This window comes from Ambystoma mexicanum, chromosome 10, assembly GCF_040938575.1.
Source record: "Ambystoma mexicanum isolate Mex_15411 chromosome 10, UKY_AmexF1_1, whole genome shotgun sequence".
NCBI lineage: Eukaryota > Metazoa > Chordata > Amphibia > Caudata > Ambystomatidae > Ambystoma > Ambystoma mexicanum.
This window is the reverse complement of record NC_090932.1, coordinates 673607328-673631744: the sequence shown is the minus strand read 5'-3', so window position 1 is coordinate 673631744 and position 24417 is coordinate 673607328. Positions and strand designations below refer to the sequence as shown.

The 24417-nt window shown below is 48.0% G+C and overlaps 1 protein-coding gene across 5 annotated transcripts in view; it reads left to right on the top strand.

The window, feature by feature from the left end:
• U2SURP (U2 snRNP associated SURP domain containing) overlaps nt 1-24417 on the top strand; it is a 1877492-nt gene that overhangs the window by 1740852 nt on the left and 112223 nt on the right. For all 5 annotated transcript variants that reach the window (XM_069618259.1, XM_069618256.1, XM_069618257.1 and 2 more), the window contains one exon: nt 19845-20021. In XM_069618259.1, coding sequence (XP_069474360.1) covers nt 19845-20021 — 177 coding nt within the window. The remainder of the gene's footprint in view (nt 1-19844; nt 20022-24417) is intronic.

The following is a 24417-nucleotide window of genomic DNA, read 5'->3' as shown; positions in this document are numbered from 1 at the left end:
GTCTCGCAACACCGGTCTATCCATTCCTAATTTACTTACCTTGAATTTGCTGGAACAAGTGGAGTTGGGTGTGTGGCATATTTTACATGTGGTTTCGAATTTATAGAAGTGAAGTGTTTTGCAAACAGATGGTTTAAAATAAATGTACTTATGTTTTTTACTTGAAACCTTGAGTCAGTGTTTGCTTGAGTCACAGTAATTGTGGTCCTTTGTGTAATCTCTACTACTGCTCATTTACTCTTGAGATAAGTCTGGCTTAACAGTGTAGTACAGGCTTGTACCAAAGGTGAACTATTACCACTCGTAGTCTTAATTGTGTGTAGTGGTCCCTAAGGGCACTGTGCAGGATTCTGCCTAACACAAGTGACCTATCATTTAAAAGGTCTGTCTGTGCTCTTTCAAAAAATGTATGATTGCTATTCCTCACCACATTTGTTTTCCTTAATTTCACATGCTAGGTACGTCTGTTTAGGTCCTCAGCATAAAAGTCCTGTGTACCATGGTTCTGTTTTTGGCATGTGGTAATGCTTGTTTTGTGAAACATTAAGAACAATGTGTGATTTCCTAACTACAAGAGTCGGGGGATTGTAGCGGTGCATTGCTTTACTCAATATTCACAGAAGCCATTACCTTACAGGTCTAACCATCTCCAGGTCATACCTTTTTTCTGTCATGTTTCGAATTTTTTCCTAAACTATGGGAATTTTACCTATATAGTTGTTGCCTCACCTGCGCAAATGACCCCTTCCTAAACTTGGAATTTGGAGGCACATCCATCAGAAAGAACATTACTGATAGGTTAATAATCTATCCAGGAGATGACTCTGTCAGAAGAATCTATAGAACATTACTAGTACGTAATTCCTCCTTTACACTTGCCTTGTGGTTTTCCCAAACAAAGCAATGTCTAAGAAACACAATGGCCAGGAGCAGGACTTAATCAAACGCATTAGTAACCCAATGGTGACTGTACGGCAACTTCCATTTCTGCTGAAGCAACAACTAAATCAAAGCTGCTACCAGACTACTCACCATAACCAATGTAGGGTGATAACATTACCATTGAGCAAAGGAGAAATTACTTACCGTAATTTTCTTTCTATAGATTCTTCTCCCACTGATTCCTCGTCAGATTGATATCCATTTCAGCGCCAACTGCACAGAAAACATTTTGACAGGTGGCATAGTGGACCTCGACTCAGGCATCAATCCGTCTTGCCTCGATGCAGCGGTCGTTACTCCGGACGTGATGTTGGTCGTCGTACATATACTGTGTCCTGGTGCCCCTGTACCTCAGTTCCCCACCTTGTTTTTCCCCAAGCTCTCCTTGCTTGTTCAGGTAGTGCATGGCCACTGTATTGTCCATCATAATCAGGACGTGTTTCCCTTTTAGAGAAAGGGCGAAAGCTTTCAGGGCTAACCTGATCGCTCGCAGTTGCAGCATGTTTATGTGCCTCCATCTCGGGAGGATAGCTCTGGGGCAATGTGCTCGCCTTGCAAGCAAGACGACACGGAGTACCACAGGTTCGATCCCCGGGTTCGTGCTTAGAAACCTCTGGGTATTAAGTGTGTTATAAATAACCTATCATATTGAGCTTCCATCACAGACCAAAGACTGCTCGCCTGCAAATCCTCTCAGTGAGCACTGCAACCCTTCAGTGTCGCATCTGTGACCACCCTCCCCTGGGGCCACGAAGGCCACAATGGCTCCCTTCCAACATTTACTCGCTGCTGGCCCACCAAGAGAGAGCACTGCCCACCGAGCTCAACACTTTAAGAATGTCTTGAAACTTGACAAAATAGTGGGACCATTGAACCCGCAGGAGTCATTGCAGGGACCGCTTCCGCTGTCTGCCCTCTGGCACTCTGGTACTAGAAAAATGCAGAGGCTATGAGACCTAAGTGGTGGAGGAAGGAAGCCGCTGGTACGTTGTTGGGGCACTGAACAGCTGAACCATCTGCCTGTCACTTTCAACTCTCCTCGAGAGCGCCCTTCCCCACCCTAGTGTCCATAACCACTCCAAATAACTGGAGCCTTTATGTTGGTGTTGTGTGGGACTTCTGTAAATTCAGGAAGAAGCCCAGCCTGTGGAGTAGTGAGCAAGTTTCCTCGGGAGGACAAAACTTGCTCCGTCGACTTCCCTCGGATCAGCCAGTCAGCCAGGTATGGGAACACATGGACGATGAATCTCCTCAGGTGGGCCGCAACTGTTGCTACTAGCTTAGTGAAAACTCTTGGGGCGGAGGTCAACTCAAAGGGGAGCACCTTGAACTGGTAGTGCTTGTCCCCTATGAGGAATCTCAGGAATTTCTTGTGCTTCTGGTGGATCGGCACGTGGAAATATGCATTTTGGAGATCCATTGACACCAGCCAGTCCTGAAGTCTGAGAGTGTGGAGAATTTCTCTCAACATCACCATCTTGAACTTGTCCTTTCTCAGGAACTTGTTCAAGGCCCTTAGGTTCAAGATGGGATAGAGTCCTCCCCGTTTCTTGCGTACCAGGAAATACCAGGAATGCCAGCCCAATCCTCTCTGCTCGAAAGGTACCTCTTCAACGGCACCCTTCAAAAGCAGGACTCATAACTCTTCCTGGAGCTCCTATTTTGGGTGATGAGGAGGGGTGGGGCGGTGGCCTGTCCGGCAGCCTTTTTAAGAAAGGCTGGCAGTAACTGTATTGGATGAGCTGGAGCGTCCAGGCATCAGAGGTAATCTCCCGCCATTGTAGCCAGTGCTCGCCTATCTGTCCTCCAGCGGGGGAAATATGCAGGGAGAAATCAAAGCGGCTTCACGGGCAGAGCCGCTGCTGCCGTCGTCTGCTGGCCTCTGGAGGCCCCACTGCCACTTCCGTAGCAAGGGAAACACCTTTGCCCATGCCTGGGTTGCAGGAGCTGAACATTCCTGCCAAAGGGGGGACGTAACGTCTGTATCTGCATCCACTTGAGGCGAAGCCAGAGGCAGGTTTTGCCAGCTGCTGGACAGCTAGGCCCAGAGACTTGCAGGCCAGCTTTGATCCCTTAAATTTCTGCAAGGCAATGTCCAGAAATTTGTTTTGGATGTTGGGGCGAGAACCCAGACGTGTGAAGATAAGCCTGTATCCTCAAGACAGTCGCTGATTCCATAGATCTTCTGATGCAGTCCGCAACGTCCAGACCTGTCAGCAATGACTGTGGACCACATCTTACAATCATCCACAATTCTTTGGAAGCCCTCCTGCATCTCCCCCCTCGGGAATGTACTGAGCGGCTACCCTGATAGCCCTTCACAAGCCAAACGTGTACTTTGCGAACACGCAGGACGCATTAACCCCCTTATGGGCCATACTGCCCGAAGAGAACACCTTCTTGGCTAGGGCATCAACCTTCTTTCCTTTCCTATCTGTAGGGAGGTATAGATGTGGATGTGATACTGAGGATGGTAGGAGCGTATAGGAAGAGTGGACCCTCGCGCTGATCTGTTCTTTCTAAGTTGACCTGAATTCTTCCTGTAGCCTGATGTTGAGATTCCAGTCGGACAGAGCTCCTGAAGTCCCAGTGGTTTTGAAAGTAGAGAGTTGGGATTGGAACCTCGGTAACAATGGCGCTGGATATGGCGTTTGCCAAGTGGTATGATAGTACCCTAGTATGACTTTCCAATAACTGCTGGACACATTTGGATGTTAAGGTTGGTCGAATTTAATGTAGTGTTGTTTAGATCACAGTGACTGCCCAAGTTGGACGGCCAAACTGGACTTACATTTGCATATTAAGTATATGCCATTTGCATATTAAGTATATGCCATTGGCATGTCAAGAATTGCCAACACGTGTTTCGACCTAGGGTCTTTCTCAAGGCTGTGCATGGGTGTAAGAGTGACAGTGTGTGCCAGTGAGGTGAATACATACAGTGAGAGACATGGTTTTGTGGTGGTATTTATTCATATTTTTACACGTTTTACAATTGCAAGGGTTCCTACAGGATGTTGGTCAGATTGTTGGGGACACATAAAATGGCAAATATTTCCATGTATACAGTTAGTGTTTCATGGTGGAACGTGAGTTGACCGTGAGTAGTGTCTGTCAAGTGACCAAAATGCAATAATAACAACAATAATAATGAACATAATAGTCATATAACAGCAATTGTAATGATGATGGCAAAAGGAGGGGAGAAGGAGAAAGGGAGGAGTTAGTAATGGGGCAGGCTTTAGGGCAGTATTGGGCTAGGTAGTTTACAGTAGGTTCTTACCGTGTGTGGGCAGGCCTGTTCGGTCCTAATGTAGGTTGCTGAATAGCTTCTGTGTGGAAGAAGGAAGAAGCATTAGCTGTTGAGAGCCTAGTGATTAAGGAGCTGAGGTGCACACGTAAAGTTGTAGTTCTTAGAGGAACTACTACTGGCCATTCTGGGTGCATCCATGAAGTCATCATCTAATGTCATGGTCATGGGTGACTTCAATCTCTGAGGCCGTGTCTGATAAATATGCTTGATACATCAGGTTTCTTGCAAAATGTTAAAACTCCCACACACATTAGAGGTCACATCCTAGACTGGATACTAACCAGGAACATCAGCATCTCACCAATCAAAGTGGATGCCTGCCCTTGGTCCAAACACTCATGTATTCATTTTAAACTCCTACCTTATGCTCTAAAACGTTGCACATAAGAGACAACGAAACCCATCATGGTGAGAAATACCAAAAACGTAACCTCTCAAGTGTTCTCCACCGTGGTGCTCCCACAACTGTCCAGATTGCCCAATGACACATCCTTAGAAAACCTCACTAAGCAATTCAGAGCAATCACTAACAATGTGCTTGACACCATGGCACCACTATGCCCCAACAAACCCAAAAAGGTGTCCAAGCACAACCACTGGTTCAACACTACGATCATTGCTCTCCGAAAAGATAAACGAACAGCTGAACGGAACTGGAGAAAGAACTTGTGCGTCTCCACAATGGTAGCATACAACACAGCAGTCAGAAAATACCAGAAGGGTATTCTAGCAGCCTAGCAAAATAACTTCAATGACCGTATTACCACCACCAGATCTAGCTCACATGATCTTTTTTCCATCCTTCATGAACTAGAGGGAAAGAAACATAGAAGCCTGTTTCACAGTCAAGGATGAACGGTGCAAAAATATTCAAAATAAATTCTCTAGGAAGGTAGTGTGCCACCAAAATGACATTGCCCATCGGGTCTCTGAGCTTGTGGAACAGTACACCGAGACACAAGCTCTTAATACCACAAAAAGACTGTCCAACACTGTGACACCTTTCAAGTTCAAAGAACTATCGGCACTGGAGATTCAAAGCATTGTGCAAACTTTTAAACCAGTCTCCTGCAAAGGTGAAATCTTTCCTGCATCACTTTTCAAAGACTGCCCTATCCCACTGCTTCTGTGGGTGACAAAAATAATAAATCTATCCTTCTCCGAAGCTCAGGTTCCAACATGTTTGCTGGAAGCCTGGATCACCCCTCTTCTAAAAAAAAGACAATTTAGATCAAGCGGTAGCTTCCAACTTTCAACCCATAACCAACGTACTGCTTCTGCTGAAAATCCTTGACAAAATTGCCTACTCTCAATACTGTGAATACACAGAACAACATAATAGATTAGGTCTGGGGCAGTCAGGTTTTAGTTCGAAACATGGGACAGAGACTGCACTGCTGGATCTTAAATCTAATATCATAACAATAGTGGACACGTGCAAAACTGTACTACTCCTCCTGTTCGATCTTGTCGATCATGGGATGCTGGTTGATCAACTGATCACAATTGTAAAATGCTATGAGTTCGCCGCCAAATGGTTCAAATCCTTCCTCGGACCAAGGCATGCAAGAGTAACACAAAATAACAAGTCAGCTCCTACATCACTGACCTGTGGTGTACCCCAGGGATCCTGTCACTTCTACTGCTCAACATTTACACCAGGTCCATGTGCGACTTACTGGACAATCTGGGAGTGCAGTTTGCCAACTATGTGGATGCCACTCAGATACTTATTGAACTCTCTGGGATGTGCTCCACAGATTTGGAGAGAGTGAACAAAATCTACTCAGCAATTCAGGCTTGGATGGCCGAAACTCACTGGCCCTCAATAATGAAAAAAACAAGCTGCTAATCATGAGGCAAAAAAGAAAAAAAAATGGACCCACAATACAGCCACTTTACAATCATAGGTAACACCATCATGGTGGCCAGCACGTCAAATCGCTGGGAGTATACTTAGACTTGCATTTAACATCAGACCTGTAGCCCACCTAAAATCATCTTGCTCATACAACTGCTGTGGCACATCAAACCATATCTGCCTGAACAGAGCAGGGCTGCAGTGTCCTCTGCCACTGTTAACGCTAAACTAGACTACTGCAACAGCCTAATGGCCGGCACCTCATTGGCAAACATAAAAAACTACAATCCGTGCAGAATGGCGCGGTACGTGCAGTGCGTTGTCTCAAAATGTGAGCGCATATAACAGAGGCTCTCTGCAACCTTCACTGGCTCCCTGTGGAGCAATGAATGCAGCACAAGGTGATCTCCCTTGTGCACAAATGCCTATCTGGGAATACCCCCCCCATACCTCTGTTCACGCATACAAAAAGCTCCCTTTAAACAAACCCTAAATTGTAACAGAAATGGACTACTGGAATGCCCGTGCCCTAACCTAAAAAGGCTAGGAGGCACCAGTTTTGATGTTTGGGCTCCTGCTATGTGGAACGCACTGCCTATTCCACTAAAGACGTTACCATCTCTGTCCCAGTTAAAAGAAAATCTGAAACCTTTCTGTTCGATAAAGGTAAAGCCTAAGAATCTACCAACTTAACAGCCTTCGCTCCATGTGTTAAATGTCTCAGTCTGTCTTGTCAGCGCTCTGTGGCGCTATACAAAAATATATAGATGGATAGAGATAGATAGTCACTGGTATACCTCCTACAACACCTGTCCAACATGAATACCTGTGATTTATTGGGTGGGGTAGATGTAGCCTAGCTTATGAAAGATGTGCTCTGAACCTTTTTTGGAGCTGCTCACATAGCCTCAATGAAAGATAACCTCCTGGCTTATTGTCTGAACCCATGTTTCTTTATTAAAGTGGTTGGTTTTCAGCTGTGTTTATAACTCTGAGAACTCGGCAGAATGAGACAGTAAAAATTTACAAAGGTGCACTGGAGAAGCAGGCGGAAATGAAATTGTGTAAATGGTCAGGGAGTATGTACAACAACCCCTGTTCTCAACACACAATCAGAGATAACAGTCCTAAGTGAAAAGATCCTTTTAAAAAGATCTTTTCCCTAGAAGACCGATTTAGAAAGACCGCTCCGTGACCGCATACAGCAGTCTTTCTAAATGGAACTGTCACACACCTGCCGCACACGAGTGCGCGCAGGGCCTGACAGGCAGATCGGGACCCGGAAGCACAGGACCAGGAGAATGGGTAAGTGTTTGTGGGTGCGTGTGTGTTGGTATGTGTATTGTGTGTAAATGTGTTTTGGTTTAGGGGATTGGGTGGTGGAGGGTGGTGGTGGGGGCGTGGAGGAACAATGGGGGGCTCGGAAGGAAAACCGCATTTTAAAGGTTTCAAGAGAAAGACCTTTACAATGCCGGTTTTCTGATCAAAAGAAAATCGGTCAATGTAAATCGGTAATTTTCTCTTGAGACCTTTAAAAAGAGGTCTTTTCACATAGAACCGAGATAAGTCTTCTTCATAATCAGGAATTACATTGCTCTTGTCACCTAGAGAACTCTTCTCTTCTTCAGTGAGCCTTACTGATTACTTTCTACAGTATTAGGCGGTAGACAAAGTGCCTGTGGGAGGCACTGCTGAATCAGGAATCCTCAGTGTGGATGGGTGTAAAAGAACATAGTGGATATTCAGCATCTCAAATGGTGGATGCTTATCTACATGATGCATCTCACACAGGTAGTGATGATTATTTACTACAGTACTCATTGAGTAAGTGGTCTATGTGGCCAGCAGTACTTGTTAGAGTTGCAATTTCAATGGATGGCATTCTCCCGCAGATTCTTCATATGATAGATATCCCTTCCAGTGTTAGCTTCTCAGAAACTTTTTGGCAAGGGCGCAGTATTAATCTACATCGACCGGCAACTGCTCTTGACTCGGCCACGGCACTCCAGGACTACGGACGTGACATCGGCAGTACATATATTGCGTCACTGTGTACCTCAGTTCCTTTTTTTCTATGTGCTCAGCATGCTGTTTTCCGAACAGCTCTCTTCAGGGAGTAAGATTTATTTTATTCATTGACTATATGTCAGCCTAAAGCTACGGGATCCAAACACTGCCAAGACTGCGGCATCACAGACCTGCACAGTATCTGCGTGTGGTGTCTCGGGAAGGAGCACAACATCGAGCAGTGCGGTTCCTGTCTGCAGATGAACTCGAAGTCAATTAGGGACTAGTTGGCGAAGCTAGCGCTCAGACGGCCTCCATCAAATTCTCCAGCAGGTTCGAATGTCAGGTCATCGGGCCCCGACACCAAAGGCCACACGCACAATAAGGAGGACAGACAGACACCACAAGAAAGTGAAAAAGCACTTGCACTCCTGCAGCAGGTTCACACCATTCGTCTTCCCTTAAGAGAAAGAGAAGCCATTGGCCCAGACATGATTGATTCTTTGGAGGAGTGTTGGGGAGAATTCTCATTCTATGGCTAATTTCCCTTACCTAGTGAGTCCCCCAGGAGCTTTGCTGAATTGCTGGAGTTTCTTTTTTCCACTGGGTAAGATTGTGAGCTTTTCCCCCACTCTTAACTGTGTTTTGCCATGTGTATTTCATCTGTTTTTTGTGATTGTGGACTCTGGAGTACACTACTTCAGTAGCCCCACTCTTTTGTGTGTTAGACAGCACCTTCAGTGCAGTGACACAGGGTTGTCTTTTAGACTTCCCACCGACTCCATTTCTGGGGCTGACTACTGTCCCCCAGAAAAGGGTAAAGTTGCCATTAACTTTACATAGTCATTTAACCACAGATCCAGTACACCCCATCTTACATGGAGTATTGAAAAGGGTTAATTCTTAGCCCTTTTTATCTGTACCTCCTGGAGCATTGTTTTGCTCCCTTAACATTAAGACTTGGCTGGTGGCAGTGGTATCTACCCTAATTTTCCTACCGTGATTATATTACATAACGTGGTATTGTTTTAGGCTTTGTTAGTAGCCTCGAAATTTAAACCCGCTAGCCCAAATACTTTTTATTTCGGCTCCGGTTGGGTTTAATCGCCATTTCTTTTTGTTAACATCCTTCTTGGGTCTTTCTTTGCGCGGCAAACCAGGTTTGCCTCCTTTGTTCGCTGACCTTTGGCAGGCTTCTTACCAGAAGCCCTCCTTTGGCGTCTGGGTGTCTAGGTGGGCTGAATGTGAGGGAGGGGTGTAGTCACCCCCTGCACAGGTTCTCCTTGGAGACCCAAGTCGCACTTTGTGTTGATTGGCTGAGGTGGTTGTCCGGGCTGGACAACCCCCCTGCTGAGTGATCGACAGCCAGGCTGTTTGAATGGGGGATTTTGGCATAGAAGGCAGGACTCTTGGGCTAGAAGTCAGAGTCGCTACTGGAACTACAAGGAACCGAAGAGAAGTGGAGAAGAGGACAGCTGCTGCAAGCCCGAGTCCCGGTGAAGCCCTGCTGCAGTCCTGAGCTATCGACCCTTCAACGACAAGAGAAGATCCAGTCCGGAGTATTCTTCCCTTGAGCCTGGTGGGATCAACCAGCTCGTCTTTTCTTCAGTCAGACAATCCTCTCCTGGGTCGAAATCACTGCTGTGCTGTAGTGGTCCTGATAGCCATCAGAAAAGCCCTCTCCTGATTTAATGGAGCGCACGTTTTATTCATCGTTGTTCTTTTTGCTGCTGCTGGCCTCATCACTGGGTAGTGCAGATCGCTCCAGACGTCCTCCTTCTTGTCCCCACGACTGAAGCCGCAGGAACCGTGAGTCTGCAGGAACTACCAGGAACAACTGCCGTGGCACCAGCTTTTCTACAACGGAATAAGGTACTGTGCACACTTGGTCATTCTCTCCGTCTGACCAGCCGGAATCGGTGCAAACCCTTTTCTTCCACGAAGATTTGTTCTATCTTCCCTCCTTCTTATAACTTTTCCTTCCATTTGACAATTTTACAAACTCTTGGCATCTCGAATCTCGACTTGTTCAACGTGTGATCCTCAGCAACTGAGCATCTGCTCTATTGACACTGGCACAGGCCTATTGACTTTAATCTGTATCTTTAAACACGTCCTCGAGTCTCCTTGCCTAGAAAAAGTATTGCCTTTGGTTTTTTTATTCACTTTTCCCTTGTTTGAAATTCTTAAGTACAAAGTGTGTTTTAACTTTGTGAGCATTTCTCTCCGCAGTACGCGTTAGTATCGCAACACCGGTCTGTCAAATCCTAATGTACTTATCTTGAATTTTGTGGCACAAGTGGAATTGGTTGTGTGTAGTGTATTTTACGTGTGGTTTCGAATTGATAGAAGTTAAGTGTTTTGTAACAGATGGTTTAGAAATAAATGTACTTATATTTTTTACCTGAAACCTTGAGTCAGTGTTTGCTTGAGTCACAGTAATTGTGGTCCTTTGTGTAATCTCTGCTACTGCTAATATACTCTTGAGATAAACCTGGCTGCTCCGCTACTGCTACCACTTTAACATAGTAGTACAGGCTTGTACTAAAGGTGAACTTGTATTACCACTTGTAGTCTTAATTGTGTGTAGTGGTCCCTAAGGGCACTGCACAGGATTCTGCCTAAGAAGGAGCAGGGTAATTCCTGTCAGGCTACGGGAGCCCCGATTGAAGAGGGTGCAGTGTTTTAAGGAGCAAATGCACCGACTCTTCCTAAAGGCCGTGGCTGGTATAGCTCTGGCCTTGATGCCACAGGCTGGACTGGCACCAGTTGTGCCCTGAGGTTCCGGTGCAAAGATTGACCACTTTGGGTCCTACACTCTTAAGCCCTACGCTCTTGAGCTCGACCTTGACTATGAAGCAGATACTGGTGCTGGTGGGCCTTGACATATCAGCCCATAGAGACCTCTGGGCTGGGTCACGAGTCGAGCCTTCTTTGGTACATGTGGTCGATTTATGATGATGAAGGGTATCTGGCCCCTTTTGGCATGGAGCCAATGAGCAGGGAAGTTGGGGGAGTTGAGGAGACCAGACCAATTTGCTGGCCCTAGCTGAAAGTCTGCACGATGCAAGTGGGCTTGACACATCTCCCTGACCTGGACTTGCAGTAGGCACCCCCTTATGGACCCCCAATGGCTAGTAAAGGAGGACAGTAGAAAATGTGATACTGTCCTTGGGTCTGGTTGCCCCGGCCAAGCCCCATACGGAATATGAATTTACAGACATTCAGGAGAAGGGACCACAAACAGAGAGGGCATTGCCCTTTAATATGGCCATATCGTACCCCAATGGCACTTTGTGGCAAAAAACATGCTCCATACCAGCTGTGGGTGCATAATTTACAAAGAAATAAAAAACGGCCTTGGAAGACTTACCTTCCCTTTCGTCTCACCCTACGCCAGAGGGTTTGGTGGTTGAAGTCACTACAGTGAGCTCCAGACCGGCCACATGCACCTCTAAACTTCCCACAGACAGGGAGTCCAAGAAAACGGATGCCCTGGTCAAGAAAATCTTTGCATCAGGGAGCCATGGCCCTGAAGGCAATTAATGCCTTCTGTGCCTTCGCGAAATACTCCCATGGGCTCTGGAGGATAATAGCAGAAGCCACAAATCTCCTCCCGGTTAAAGAGGTGAGGGATGGCTTTCTGGATTTGATTAATGATGGGAAGGAGGTGGCTTATCAGGGACTGCAGGTGTGCCTGGATGTTCACAGTGCTGCAGAGGTGAACTTGTCTACACAGTTCAGGGTTCTCACCTAATGTCACGATCCGTCCCTGGAAGCTATGGCACGATTGGAAAGCACTGCCACGAAGAACCTGACAGTAACGGCCTAGCCCTCAACCAACATGGAGGCCACCGCTACTTAAACCAGCCCCGCCCACTTACCTGCGCGTTGTATCTGTTGTACTCGCTCGCTACTCCGAGTAGCCTCCTCCCAGCCTTCTACCGTTTTCTACCTGCGCTTCACTCTACTTGCCCTTCCTACGATTTTACCTTGCTTCCTTCTTTCCGCGGCATTCCACTCTGATTCCTTACCTTCGGCGCCTCGCCGTTCCGACTCGCGGTCTCCTCCGCCACTCTCGCGCCTCATCGCGTTCTTCTCTATTAGCTTCGGGGTTCTGCTTAACAGTCTGCAGGGTTTTTTGTGCCATCCATCGGCTTTTTCCCTGTCTTTTTGGGGCTTGGCTCCTCGGGGCCCCCCTCAAGACAGGTCCCATTCCCTGTCGAGGTGGCCTCCGAGGGAGCCAGGCCTTACTTGCATGACAGGAGATCAAGGGAGAAACCATCTAAGGAACATCCCAAGGCACTACGGAAGAAGCCATCCAGTGTCCGAGAAGGCCAAGGATCTTCAGGTGAGGAGCAGGGGGGGGAAGGTGATCAACGTGACAGAATACAACGCCCGAACGTAACCATGGCTTCTCTGGAACAGTACCAGGAGTTGGTTGCCGCCTTACAGGGTTTAACCATAGAAGTACAAGCCCTGAAGACTGAGAACGCCGCTTTACTCCAACAAATGGTCTTCCGTAGAGATGACCAAGGGGATTTGCCGCCTATGCCTCTTACATTTGGAAAGTATGATGGTTATCCCGGCGGTCTAAAGGAATTCTTAGACGCCTGCCAAGTACACTTCGTCTTTCGACCTTATGCTTTTGAAACTGCTAGAGCTAGGGTCGGTTTCCTTATCACCAACCTAACAGGGAATGCCTTGGCATGGGCCACCCCTTTGGTGACCAGAAACGATCCTGCTCTGTCCAACTATGACCAGTTTGTGGATCTCTTCAAAGGGAGATTCGATCGTCCTGAGGTCCTATACACCTCTCTTGAGGCAATACTCGATGTGAAACAGGGGAACACAGACGTGCAGACCTACATATCCCGATTTCTGAGACTAGCGGCGAAGACAGACTGGCCGGATTCGGCGAAGCAGACGATATTTAGGAGAGGTCTCCAGGACGAACTAAAGGACGAGTTGGTTAGGGTAGCTCGCCCACCGTCGTTCCAAGATCTCATGACACTGACGCTGCAATTGGAATACCGGCTATCTGAACGCCGACAGGAAAGAAGGAGACCTCGGCTCAATCTACCATCACCTAGTCCTGCTCCACATCCTCCCAAAGACATGCCGACATCAGAAGAACCAATGCAGATAGGAACAGCCCGAGGTCCTTTGACGCCTGCAGAACGCAAAAGAAGGAGAGACTCTGGTCTCTGTTTATACTGCGGCTCCTCGAAGCATTTACTCAGGGACTGCCCGGAAGTACCTCCACGAAGAAAGGAAAACTCCAACCCTCGGTCCTTTGCAAGGGTGGTCTCGGGGGAACAAGAAGCAGCCCTTGCAACCTTACCCGACCCTCGGAACTAAGGGAAGACAACAGTCTGATGATCTTTCGGGTTCAACTATGGACTACAGAATCCTCCCCCATAGAAGTTCTAGCCATGCTGGACTGCGGAGCCGCAGGAAACTTTATGGATATCGAATGGGCTAAGGCACAACGAATCGCCATTAGACGCAAAGAGAGACCTTCCCTGTAGAAGGGGTAGACGGTGAACCCTTGTCCTCAGGTCCCATATATTCCGAGACTTTACCCTTACACTTGGTCTTGGGAGAACACCATGAATCTATGATATTTGACCTGATTCGAGCAGCACATTTTCCTTTGGTGATAGGTATTCCATGGCTTAGACGTCACAACCCTCAGATCAATTGGACCACCAATGTTGTGCGTTTTGACTCTACTTATTGTAAGGACCACTGTACCATCAATCCCCCTACCCAGGGAGAGAACAAGGAGCACCGAGCACCCCAGCATAAGGTGGTAGCTGCCATTCCCCTACTATACCAGGAATATGCTGAGGTGTTTCAGGACACTGTACCCAAGCTATTACCTCCCAATCGACCAGAGGACTGTGCCTTAGATCTCCTTCCAGGGTCCGTGGTTCCCTTTGGTAGAATGTATCCTTTGTCTCCTTCCGAAAGACTAGCCTTACGGATCTACTTAGACGATAACCTTCAGAACGGACTCATTCAGGAATCCCGATCGTCCGGGGGAGCATCGTTATTCTTCATCCCCAAAAAAGAAACCACCGAATTGCGGCCTTGTATTGATTATAGGGGACTCAACCAGATCACTGTTCGTGACCGCTATCCTATGCCTTTAATCAGAGACATTCTGGAAGCGGTCAGAGGGGCCTCTTATTTCACGAAGCTAGACCTCAGGGGAGCCTATCATCTTCTCAGGATAAGGACAGGCGACGAATGGAAGACCGCATTTCGAACCCCATTCGGGTTAAATGAATACCGTGTCATGCCCTTTGGTCTCGTGAATGCCCCAGCTGTTTTCCAAAGATTTATAGATAAGATCTTTTCTGACATGTTGTTTGTGTCGGTTGTCATTTATCTGGATGACATCCTTATCTACTCTAAAAGGCTTCAAGAACACCAAGAACATGTGAGACAGGTGTTACACCGACTCCAGTCTAACCACCTTCTGGTAAAACCCGAGAAATGCCAGTTCGAAGTAACAACAGTTTCTTATCTAGGTTATATCCTATCCAAGGAAGGAATCCAGATGGAACCCGAGAAGATCAGAGCCATCATCGAATGGAAAGAACCTAGAGGAATAAAGGAGGTTCAAATATTCTTGGGTTTAGCCAATTTCTATCGCTAGTTCATCCCTAACTTTTCCGACCTGATGTTACCTATTACCGGTCTTCTTAAAAAAGGAGTCAAGTACGTTTTTGGTCCAGAACAGAAGAGGGCATTTTTGCGCCTTAAAGAGTTATTCACTTCGGCTCCCATACTTATACAACCCGATCAAACAAGACCCTTTATCGTGGAAACTGAGGCGTCTGGAGGAGCACTGGGAGCCGTACTTCTACAAAGAACGGACGATGGCCTCAAACATCCAGTCGCTTATTACTCAAGGACTCTGACGAAAAGTGAACGTAATTACTCAGTTCTGGAAAGAGAATTACTTGCCATAAAATCAGCCTGTCAAGAGTGGAGGCACCTACTCTTGGGAGCAGCTTATCCTTTCCAAATACTTACAGATCATCGCAACCTCCGAGTATTGCAGCAGATGGAGTGCACCAATGCTCGACATGCCAGATGGGCCTATTACTTTTCCCAATTTGAGTTCACCATTTCATATGTACCGGGTACTGAAAACAAGATGGCAGACGCACTCTCCAGATGCCAAGGAGAGGAAAACAACCTACCGCAAGAGCATGACCTCTTGTTCCCAAATCTGAAGATTATGGCTAGGGTCGTGCCACTTCTACAAGATCTGGTAACCCAATACAGTCTTCTACCGGCCATACCCGCCTCCGTCACTCAGGCCAATGACGGTCTATACTACCATGGTACAGAGCTGTTTCTCCCTTCCAGAGAGCTTCAAGAACAGATACTATCATGGTGCCACGATACCCCCCTAGCGGGACACCCAGGTATCAAGAAAACACAGGAACTCATAAGCCGCAGATTCTGGTGGGCAGGACTACCCAAGGATGTCAAAAGATATGTAACCACCTGTCCTGTATGCGCCGCCAACAAATACCAAACAGGCAAACTTTTGGGCCTGTTGCAACAGCCTTTCCTACCCACTAGACCCTGGGAACTGATTTCCATGGATTTTATTGTTGACCTGCCAGAATCCGAGAATAAGACAGCTATTATGGTCACTGTAGACACCTGCAGCAAGATGGCTCATTTTTCTGCTCTTTCAGGTCTTCCGTCAGCTCCAGAGACGGCTTCGATCTTTCTCAGAGATGTCATTCGTCTCCATGGATTGCCTCGGACCATCATTTCGGACCGCGGAACCCAATTCACCTCCAAATTCTGGACGTTACTATGTCACCAATTGGGTATCAGCCGAGCACTTTCCTCTGGTTTTCACCCCCAAACTAACGGACAAACCGAGAGACTCAATGCTGGGTTGGAACAATATTTAAGGTGTTTATGTAGTCACAAACAAGAAAGATGGGCAGCCTTTCTCTCTCAGGCTGAATCTGCCTATAATAACAATTACCACACGTCCATTTGCATGAGTCCATTCTACTGCACTTACGGGTATCATCCACAACAACTGCCCTGGACCGGAATGCAACCTACCCAATCTCCCGCCATAGATGACAGGTTGTCCGAACTCAAGGAAGTTCATAGAATGGCTAGAGAAGCACTGGAAGGCAGTCAGCTCACACAGAAAAGATGGGCGGATAGAAGTCGACGGACCAACCCAGAATGGAAGCCAGGACAGAGAGTCTGGTTATCTACCAAACATCTTCCTAGATGGATACACACAGGCAAATTTGCACCTCGATACCTGGGTCCTTATCCCATCATCAGACAGATCAACCCCGTAGCTTATGAACTACGCTTACCTAGGGGTCTTCAAAGGGTACATCCAGTCTTCCACACCTCATTACTCAAGGAATACAAGGAGGATCCTTTTCACCGCAAGACTATGAAGATTAAGACTCCGAAGATGGAGGAATCCCAAGAATACGAGGTTGATTACTTAGTGGATTCACGTTACCACCGAGGGAGACTCCAATATCTGGTCCATTGGAAGGGATATTCCGAAGATGAAAGGACGTGGGAACCCAGGTACCATCTTCACGCACCCAGACTCGTAAGAAGGTTTCATCTGAGGTATCCAGGAAAACCAGGGGGGTTCCGGGGAGGGAGAGGCCATACTGTCACGTTCCGTCCCTGGAAGCTATGGCACGATTGGAAAGCACTGCCACGAAGAACCTGACAGTAACGGCCTAGCCCTCAACCAACATGGAGGCCACCGCTACTTAAACCAGCCCCGCCCACTTACCTGCGCGTTGTATCTGTGATTTTCAACGATACGCTCGCTCGGCTACTCCTCCGAGTAGCCTCCTCCCAGACTTCTACCGTTTTCTACCTGCGCTTCACTCTACTTGCCCTTCCTACGATTTTACCTTGCTTCCTTCTTTCCGCGGCGTCTGCCGCTCATCATTCCACTCTGATTCCTTACCTTCGGCGCCTCGCCGTTCCGACTCGCGGTCTCCTCCGCCACTCTCGCGCCTCATCGCGTTCTTCTCTATTAGCTTCGGGGTTCTGTTTATCCTTTGGGATTGGGACTATACCTGACTTCTAGTCTCTCCCTCTCTTTCTATCCTTTCTGCTTCCTTCGCTCTCTTCTGAGATTGTTACGGATCCTTCTGTGACAGCTTACAGTACTCTTCTACTTCTCCCAATACCTCGTACTCTTTGCTGGTATATTATTCCTGGAGCTTTGCCGGCTTGCTTCCTATGTGATCCTGAGAAGTGAAAGTCACCCCAGAACTTTACCGGTCTGCCTCTTGCAACTATACTCGACTCGAGTATCCTTCCTGGAACAGTCTGCAGGGTTTTTTGTGCCATCCATCGGCTTTTTCCCTGTCTTTTTGGGGCTTGGCTCCTCGGGGCCCCCCTCAAGACAGGTCCCATTCCCTGTCGAGGTGGCCTCCGAGGGAGCCAGGCCTTACTTGCATGACAGGAGATCAAGGGAGAAACCATCTAAGGAACATCCCAAGGCACTACGGAAGAAGCCATCCAGTGTCAGAGAAGGCCAAGGATCTTCAGGTGAGGAGCAGGGGGCGGAAGGTGATCAACGTGACACCTAACTTTCAAGCCAGTTTTTGGACATGACATTTGACAGTGAGCACTTGTTCGGGCCAAAAGCTGACAAGTCTTTGGAGAACTGTAAAGACTCCTAGTTAGCTGCTAAATCACTGGGTCTAGCTGTGCAACAGCCGACCAAGCAATCCTTTGGCTTCCCCTCTAGAGGCAAGGGTTACAGGCCATATGTACTATTTGGAAGGAAGGTACAGCTCCCACAAGCCAGGCAAGGGCATAGGCTTTTCTTGCGTCCCGGACAGGATAGCGGGGTCTCAAAGAGCCCTCAGACTGCAGCGGTGGCGCCCGCTAGGCTGTTTTGAGTTTTCCCGGCACGTTTTCGCAGTTGGAGGGAGAATCTGCGAGCACTGGGACAGGTGGAAGGAGATAACCTCTGACACAAGTGCCTTGCAGTTTGTCAGATGGCGATACTGTCTGCGATTTCTAAGACAACCTCTGGATAGAACACCCTTCTCCACAAAAACTGGAACAGGAGCTCCAGGAGGAAATGGGGGCCCTGTTATTGAAGGGTGCAGTGGAAGAGGTGCCACCTGAGCAGAGAGGATCGGGCTGGTACTCTCAATATTTTTGGGTACCCAAGAAAGTAGGGGGACTCTGTCCCATCTTGGACGTCAGGGGCTTGAACAAGTTCCTTAGGAAGGAGAAGTTCAGTATGGTGACGTTGAAAGAAATTCGTCAGGCTCAACAGCTCCAGGGCTGGTTGGTGTTGCTGGATCTTCAGGACGCTTATTTCCATTTGCCGATCCGCTTTGCCTTAACCTCCGCACCCAGGGTTTTCACCAAGTTGATGGCAGTGGTGACGGGGCAACTCGGGCAATCCGGTGTCCACGTATTTCCATAGCTGGACAACTGGGTGATCCAAGAAAGGTCTCCGGAGAAGGCTTGTCCCTGAACTTCCAAAAGTCCCACCTGTTACCAACACTGAAACTCCAATTCATCAGAGCAGTCCTGGACAGTCGGGTAGGGAAGGTTTTGCTTCCGAGGAGAAAGTCACCAATGTCAGGCAGATGGTTGTGCTTTTCCAGAACCACATCAGTCTACCAGCGGCTTCCTTCCTGCGCCTCTTAGGTCTCATGGCTTCCTGCATTTTACTGGTACCAGATGACATACTGCTGATGCAATCCCTGCAGTGGCTGTTGAGGGATTAGTGGTTCTGGTACTTCGACACCATGAAGGACATTCTCAGGATGTCGAAGTTGGTGGCCAACAACCTCTTTTGGTGGGCCAGCAGAGAGAACATGATGGAGGAGGAACCCTTTTGGCCACTGTGGCCCCAGGCCCAAGTGGTCACGGATGCTTCCCTGAAGGGATGGGGCACTCACTGCAGGGATCTGCAGGTGATTGGCCTTTAGTCCCAGTGGAACGCTGGTGGCACATCAACAGACTGGAGTTGCGGGCGATCAGGCTAGCCCTGATGACCATTTTGTCTTCCCTCGGGGAAGCACATCCTTATCCTGACAGACAACACAGTAGCCATGCTCTACCTCAACAAACAAGGGAGTGTGTGTTCCCTGCCCTTATGCAGGGAGGCATTGCGACTATGGTTCTGGTTGCTGGAGAACCAGATCTGTTTCTGCAGCCCATCTGGCAGGAGCAGAGAATGGGTTGTCGATGCTCTGAGGAGGCAGAGTATTGTCTCACACGAGTCGTAAGTGTGCTAGGGAGTTCTGGCCGAGATCTTTGCTCTATGGTATACACCTACAGTGGATCTGTTCACCACAAGGGCCAGCGCGAACTGCAGACAGTCCTGCTAGAGGAATTTACTGAGGAAGGGTGCACTAGGACATGCGTTTCTCATGGAATGGGTCCTCGACCTTCATTATGCATTTCCACTGATGCCTGTCATCCCGTCGGTTCTCAGGAGGTTGAGGAAGTTTGAAGCCTTTTGGGTGGCCTGTGAGTCCCGTGAGATGCCCACGAGACACTGTATGTTCAGACTGTTGGGGGTAATTTTTCTTAACTCTGATATTGCATTTTGAATATCAAAGCATTTATGACAATGATTTGAATGAAAAGCAACAAATAATCTATTGGAATGTTTAAAAATCTGAGCTAGTCATTGTTTGTTTTACATAGGAAACAACGACACAGCACATCTCCTAGCCCTTGTCGTAGCAGCAGTGGGAGACGAGCCAAATCCCCTTCGCCAAAATCTGAGCGCTCTGAAAAGTCTGAAAGGTCTTACAAAGAGAGTTCTCGTTCCCGGTCTTCTCACAAAGACTCTCCAAGAGACGTCGGTAAAAAGCTCAAACGGTAAGTATTTTTGCTGTGGATATGAATACATAATTAATGATTGTATTGGTTGCACCACCTAGTAGCTATCACTGGAAGTTCACCTCCAGATCAGAACCACATCGCCGTGCAGCATGGGTATGAAAACTAGATGAAAAGCTTCATTTTTTGCTCCATGCAGAATATTCTTATAAGGCGTTGCTGTTTTATGCTTAGCTTTATCAACCAAAGACGGACAGCCCTCCAGGATGCAAAAACCAACCACATACTTGTTTCATCAATGTTATGACAGGTTTGAAAATAGCACAAACCTACGATAGGAAGGCGATTCTTTCCTTGCTTTTTTCAAACCCACCATAATAGTGATGGTGTATGGAGAAGCATGCTCAAATCTCGGGCATGTCAACCTGCGCCACACATATGAGGCCCAATGAAAGAAAAACGCAGATGTTGGTTTTGCATCTTTGAGTGCTGCCTCTTTGTTTGATAAAGCTGTGTGTAAAATAGATCTGCCCTATAAGAGAGTGACATTTTCTGCATGGAGTAAAAGAGAGCATTTAAGCTCATTTGCATAACCACGCTTCATTGCTGTGTGGCTCTGCTATAATGAAATGATATTTTATCATCATCTGGAGGTAAGTATCCAGTGGTGTTTGCTAAATTGCGCTGTGTGGTTTGTGTCTCCCTATTTAACACCCATTACAGGTGAAAGGATTTTTCTTGTTTTTAAAAACCCACCACAATTTTTTTGCTTTGTGAAACACAACTGAATACTTCATTTACCTGAATTAAAATCGAAATGAAATATTTAAATGTGGCAAGCGCGAAACTCTGTATATTGAATACATTTAAATTTAAATGCATCTTTCTGTTGGCTACTTAAATCCTTCAGTTTTCACATTTTATATGTCTTCCCCGCATCACTAATGTTGCACCAGTCTCATGCATACATTCGTAAATTAAACATCAGACTTTGCATGTTCTTTAGTGTCTTCTATCCATCAACGACGATGTAGTTTAGTGTTAAGTTTTGTTTTTTTCTAAGCACACTCAGCCCTCTGTATAAAGAGAGTTATCCTTTGATAAGGAGTTGGTCGTTGTCTGGTGTATAATTAGCTTTCAAGCTGCCTACAAACGCAAGCAGGATTACTTTGCTTAATTTTTGCTGGCAAAACACACATGACCTACAAGGAGATGTGACATCCAAAACCTGTTAGTAGAAAATGTTTTTCACAAATCGAAATCTTTGTAAATTAGTGATTTAATATCTCTAATTCTCCAGCATGGGGTGTAGCATGGATTCACATGCTCATGAATATTCCCCGTCGTCAGGCTGGGAATCCTCTGTAAAAGAAAACAGTTTCACTTTCACTTTAAAACTGTAATTTTCCTCTAAACCAAACACTGTCCTCTGGGTCATACTGCCCCAATCCAATAACAGTCCTCTGTCTAATCCCCGCCTCTGGCAGCCCTCTTCAGATTTTTTAACTGCATGCTTCTGTATTGGGAGTCCTTGAATTGCTCTCCGAGCTATTTTGTTCTTTTTTCGTGGAAAAGTTCTCTTTTTGTTCCATCAGAGCCCTTTTGCTCCTATCTACATCGGCCAGCAACGGGAATCCGTTGTCGGTGAAGTTGCGCGCCCCTCAAGGGCTGTTGTTCAGCGAAGTTTCTGGAATTCCGACTTGGGCCTACCTCGCGCCCTCCGAACATGACGGAGGAGAAAAGGGAGGGAAGGACCTTCTTTAGACCCGGCGCTCAATGCGGGCTAAGGAACATCTTATTGGAGGACAAACATCAAAAGTGTCTCTACTGCCTTCACCCGGACCACAACAAGGATGGGTGCAAGCCTGGGATTCTCGAAAAAGACGAAGAAAGACAGGTATATAGCAGGCTGGCGGCATGGCACAAGTCGAGCAAGGCCCCTGACCCCTCCACCAAGCAGGTTCATGACTCACCCAGGACTGGTCAGTCCGAGGAGTGGTCTCCCTCCAAGAGGAGGTCTAAGTCCTTTGAGGACGCCAGATCCATGGGGGTCCAAGACAAGGCCAAGAACCGCATGGCTGATATTGCCTAGTTCGCCGCTGATGTGGGTCCCAGGTCGGATAGACGTGATCGCCATCGCCGTCCACCACCTCAGCCAGCCTGCCAATGATTTCCTCCTCAAAGAGGAAGTCCTCCACCCTGGTCAAGTTACAGGATACATCTGAAAAACAAAGGCCGGAGGAAGAGGGCTTCACAGCAGGCTCACCCGGTGCAGCCAAAGACCCAGTCGACCGCTTTGTCGACATCCTCTGCGATGACCACTACGGCGGGAGGTACAAACCCGGCCGAGGGTGGTCCCTACAGCGCAGAGATGATCTCTGCCTCCCAGGCGCAACACGGCTGCCGAGGCAGCAGCAAATGCTGAAGGAAACCCTGGGGGGGTGAGGCACCAGTTAATATCCCAGTATACAGCCCTCAGGAGGGAAGGGGGAGTGAGGAGGCCCCAAAGCAGCACTCCAATTTTCCATACGATCAGCCAATGGACATCTACTCGATGGACGACGACGACCAAGCGTCCAGCCGTACAGTCCACCAGGAGGAGGACGACGACCAAGCGTCCATCCTTATATGTCCACCAGGAGGAAGGTGGCGCAGGGCCTTGCACCCCACCGCTCACTCCCCAGCTGATGGACATATCCATGGACATCCTGTCAACTCGCCACACACTAGTGACAGAGATCCAGCAACGGTTGTCTCCAACACCAGCACCGGTTGTAACGTAGGCCCCTGACTAGCCTCCACGTTAGAAGAGGAAGCGTAAGCCGATGCCGCCACATCAGCCTTCGCCAGCATGTCAGGACCCGACTCCATCAGTGTACGCGAATACATACATGGACACTGGTATGGACATGGCCACGACGGCCATGGGAACCGACAATGATGAGGACTTTGTCCCGGCGTACAACTAATCACAGCACCTGGGCGCTTCTCATAGTCTCTCCCCCAGATGAGGTAGGATCATTCCACTCAATGATCTCCAGGGCCTCTGAGCTGTTCCAACTGTTGCCCAAGGAAACCAAAAACAAGGGCCTCCTATACCAGCGACGAGAGTACAAGAGGAAGACGATCATGTCAGTACCCTGTTTGGACAAAGGCCTGCCCCTCATGAAAAACTCATGCATGGCTCCATCCAAACGAGTCAGGTTGGAGAGGAAATATCGGGTGCCAGACTCTGCACCCAAGTGCTTGAGGTCACAACCGTCACCAGACTCGGTAGTGTCATCCGCCTCAGGAAAACGTCGGTCCCCCTGGACAATGAGGGGAAGAAGATGGACGCCATGGGGAAGAGTGTCATCTACATGGCTGCATCTGCGATCAACACGGCTAATGCTCTGACTATCTTGTCCCTATACGACTGGGAGCTCTGGTACAAGCTGGGCCCTATCCTGGAATTCCTTCCAGACGACAAGAAAACCGAGGCTCTCGCCTTCTTCCAGGAAAGGGACGTGGCATCAGACCATGCTATTATGGTGGCAATGGACAAGGCAGCCACAGGCTTCCGACAGATGGAAAACTGTGTTGGCCTTCATCGACAGGGATGGTTGAAGGCCACTAACCTTCGCCAGGATATTCATGCAAAGGTGCTGGACATGCCTTTCGACAGTGAAAACCTGTTTGGGAAGGCGGTCGACAAATCCCTACAAGCCATAAAGATGGACACGTACACAGTGCGTTCCCTTGGCACTCAGCAGCAGCATCGTTTGTCGTCTTTTCGCTCCTCAGGGAAAAGTCGAGCAAATCATCCAAGGGATACTCCACATCATACAGGCAAACTCGCCTGGAAGCCAACAGTGATCGCTCCAGGCCTACAGTAGCGGAGGTCAGCGTAACTGTTGGCCACAGGGCAGAGCTCCGGCGCCCAAGTAAGTCTGACCCGGCCAATACGTCGGGCCCCGACGCAGGCAAGGCTGGCTGACGAGGTCCATCAGCGTGTTGAAGAAGATCACCACCGACAGGTAGGTGCTGGACGCTCTCGCTCAGGGACACACCTTTTGAGTTCCAATGCAGGTGCTCTCGTATTCCACTGGTTCCCCGTCAGGAGCAGCACATCTCTCAGCTCGAAGAAGAGGTGCGAGCCATGTTACAGAAAGGGGCGATAGAGCTCGTTCCCCAATGGCTTCGGGGCTCCGGAGTCTGTTCCAGATACTTTCTGGTCAGAAAGAAGACAGGAAGTTGCAGACCCATCCTGGACCTATGCTGTCTGAACAAATACCTAAAGTCCCAAAAATTCAGGATGGTCACATTGCAACATGTGCTCGGTCAACTGGAGGAAGATAATTTCTTGATGTGGGACCTAGAGGATGCATACTTCCATGTCCCCATACACAGTAATCATCGGAAATTACTACGTTTTGTGGTACACGGCCAACACTAC